The 2,289-nt window shown below is 64.7% G+C and overlaps 1 protein-coding gene across 1 annotated transcript in view; it reads left to right on the top strand.

Annotated features, from left to right (window-relative positions):
• Window positions 1–637, top strand: part of COLEC11 (collectin subfamily member 11) — a 32,781-nt gene extending 32,144 nt beyond the window's left edge. Inside the window, exon 7 of the mRNA XM_023520079.1 lies at window positions 11–637. Coding sequence (XP_023375847.1) covers window positions 11–402 — 392 coding nt within the window. The 3' untranslated portion in view covers window positions 403–637. The remainder of the gene's footprint in view (window positions 1–10) is intronic.
• Window positions 638–2,289: the final 1,652 nt, after the last annotated feature.

The raw sequence follows: 2,289 nt of genomic DNA, 5'->3' as shown, positions 1-2,289 counted from the left end.
CCCCCCGCAGCTGTCGCCGGCGTGCGCGAGACGGAGCACAAGCTGTACCTGCTGGTGAAGGAGGAGAAGCGCTACGCGGACGCCCAGCTGTCCTGCCAGCGCCGGGGCGGCACGCTGAGCATGCCCAAGGACGAGGCCGCCAACGGCCTGATGGCCGCCTACATCGCGCAGGCGGGCCTGGCGCGCGTCTTCATCGGCATCAACGACCTGGAGCGGGAGGGCAGCTTCGTCTACTCCGACCGCTCGCCCATGCAGACCTTCCACAAGTGGCGCAGCGGCGAGCCCAACAACGCCTACGACGAGGAGGACTGCGTGGAGATGGTGGCCTCCGGCGGCTGGAACGACGTGGACTGCCACATCACCATGCACTTCATGTGCGAGTTCGACAAGGAGCACGTGTGAGCCCGGCTGCCGCGGGCCGCGTGGGGCGGCGCGGGGTCCCCCAGCTCGTCCCCGCCGACGGCCGGAGGCGCCTGCGTGCGGCCCGCCCTTTCTGAGCCTTGGAAAGCGCTGCGTGCGCGGGGAGCGTTTCTGGGGGCTCCTTCTGCAGAGGTGACGTCCCGTTACTGGTAGTGTAGCCACAACGTCCTTTATGTAATTACTACTCAGGATTGCTCTCGCCTTTGTCCAAACTATAAATAAAACCGCCAGCTATTACCGCAGTTAAGACGCAGTGTGGCCCCGTGTCCGTCTTCCCTTCACCCCTGTGTGAGAAAGGACCCACTTAGCGGCGACCAGGGTTCCTGCCAGTCCTATTAAATCGCACGCTCCTTTTCACCCCTAGCCAAGTAGGGATGATGGTGCTTGGCTGCAAACCCGGATTTCAGGAGAAGGAAAAGTGACTCCTCCGGACGTGACAGCTGAGTGTGTGGCTGTTTTATTCACTTCTTCAGTAGCCGTATTTCGGCCAGCTGCTGCGTCACAGATCACCCCTAAGCTTAGTGGCCGGTGGCAAACGTTTGTCATCTCCAGTCCCTGCGGACGAGGACTTTGCCAGGCTTTGCCGGGCCCTCTGCTCCACCAGCTCCGGGCAGCGTGAGGCGTGGGCGGACTCAATTCCTCGGGCTGCTGGACGGACGCCTCAGCCCCTTGCCACGGGGCTGCCCCATCAGGCTGCTCCCCAAGTGACAGCTAGTGGCCTCGGAGCCAGAGTGACAGTGTGAGCGAGACGGAGCCGCCACCTGTGCGCTCACCTGGGCGGGGGCTGCGTTCTCCCCATTAGAGTCACCAGGTCTAGACGAAGCCACGGGGGAGGGGCCTCACAGGGATGGGAGCCCAGGAGGTGGGGGCCCTGGGACCCGTCCAGATGTCGCCCGCCAGTCACCGCCTTCTCTTTGTGCGTCAGAATCCCTAGGGAGAGACCGTAAGCAGTGTTATTTACAAAGACGACACGCAGACACGCACGTGGAAAGGCGGCCACCCGGGCTGAGGGTTGGGGACGGTCCCCGGGCCTCTCGTCTGAGAGTGAGGCCGTGACTTCCTGGTCTTCCGGGTGGTGTTTCCGAGGGTATTTGTACGTAGAACTGCCTTGCAGTGACCCTCCCCGGCCGCCCCCGGAGAAAAGGGCAGGTCTGCCCAGAACTTCCAGGGCAGCGGGCAGCAAGGTGACCGGCCAGTGGAGTAAGGGCGATGACCTTGGAGGGAGGGCCGCCTGCTTCCTAGGCCCCCCAAGCTTGAGTGTCCCCTTCTGTGAGTGCCCGCTGCACGTGTGGCTGTCGCCCGATCCTTCCCGTGCCCAGTGGGGACGGACATGGACGCTCTGGCTGCTGCTCTTTCTGTAGGAAGCAGAGGGGGCCCAGCAGCGGACCACGCTCCAGATTCCTGCTGGGGCCCACGGATGCGGGAAGGACAGCTGGCAATCCTGCCCCAGGCTGCTGGCCCTGAGGGGCCTGGCACTGCCCAGGACAGCTGCCTCCCTCGTGCCCAGGGGCAGACCTAGCCCTGGGGACCTGTGGCAGAAGCCAGCCCAGTGCGGTGACTGGTAGGTCAGGGGCGGGGAGGGTGGGAGCCTGATCTCCCACAGCCCCCGCCCCCGCTGTCCCTCTGCCGAGCAGTCCCTGTAAGTCCAGAGCGGCCTCCCCTCCTGTGTTCTAGGGTGGCTCCAGGTGGCCCCTGTCCCCTGCAGGCGCCTGTCCTGCTGTGTGCGGTGCGTGTGGGGACCTGCCAACTCCCACGTGAAATCAGAGGGAGGTCAGCACATCTGTGTCCCTCCTGTCCCTCCTCAGAGGAAGCTGAGTTAACTGCAAACACAGGGAGGCACCCTGCCCGCGCCTGCCCCTGGTCACCGAC

The sequence above is a fragment of the Pteropus vampyrus genome, unplaced genomic scaffold (assembly GCF_000151845.1).
Source record: "Pteropus vampyrus isolate Shadow unplaced genomic scaffold, Pvam_2.0 Scaffold246, whole genome shotgun sequence".
Classification (NCBI taxonomy): Eukaryota; Metazoa; Chordata; class Mammalia; order Chiroptera; family Pteropodidae; genus Pteropus; species Pteropus vampyrus.
Note: the sequence above shows the minus strand (reverse complement) of the source record. Positions and strands in the feature narration are given on the sequence as shown.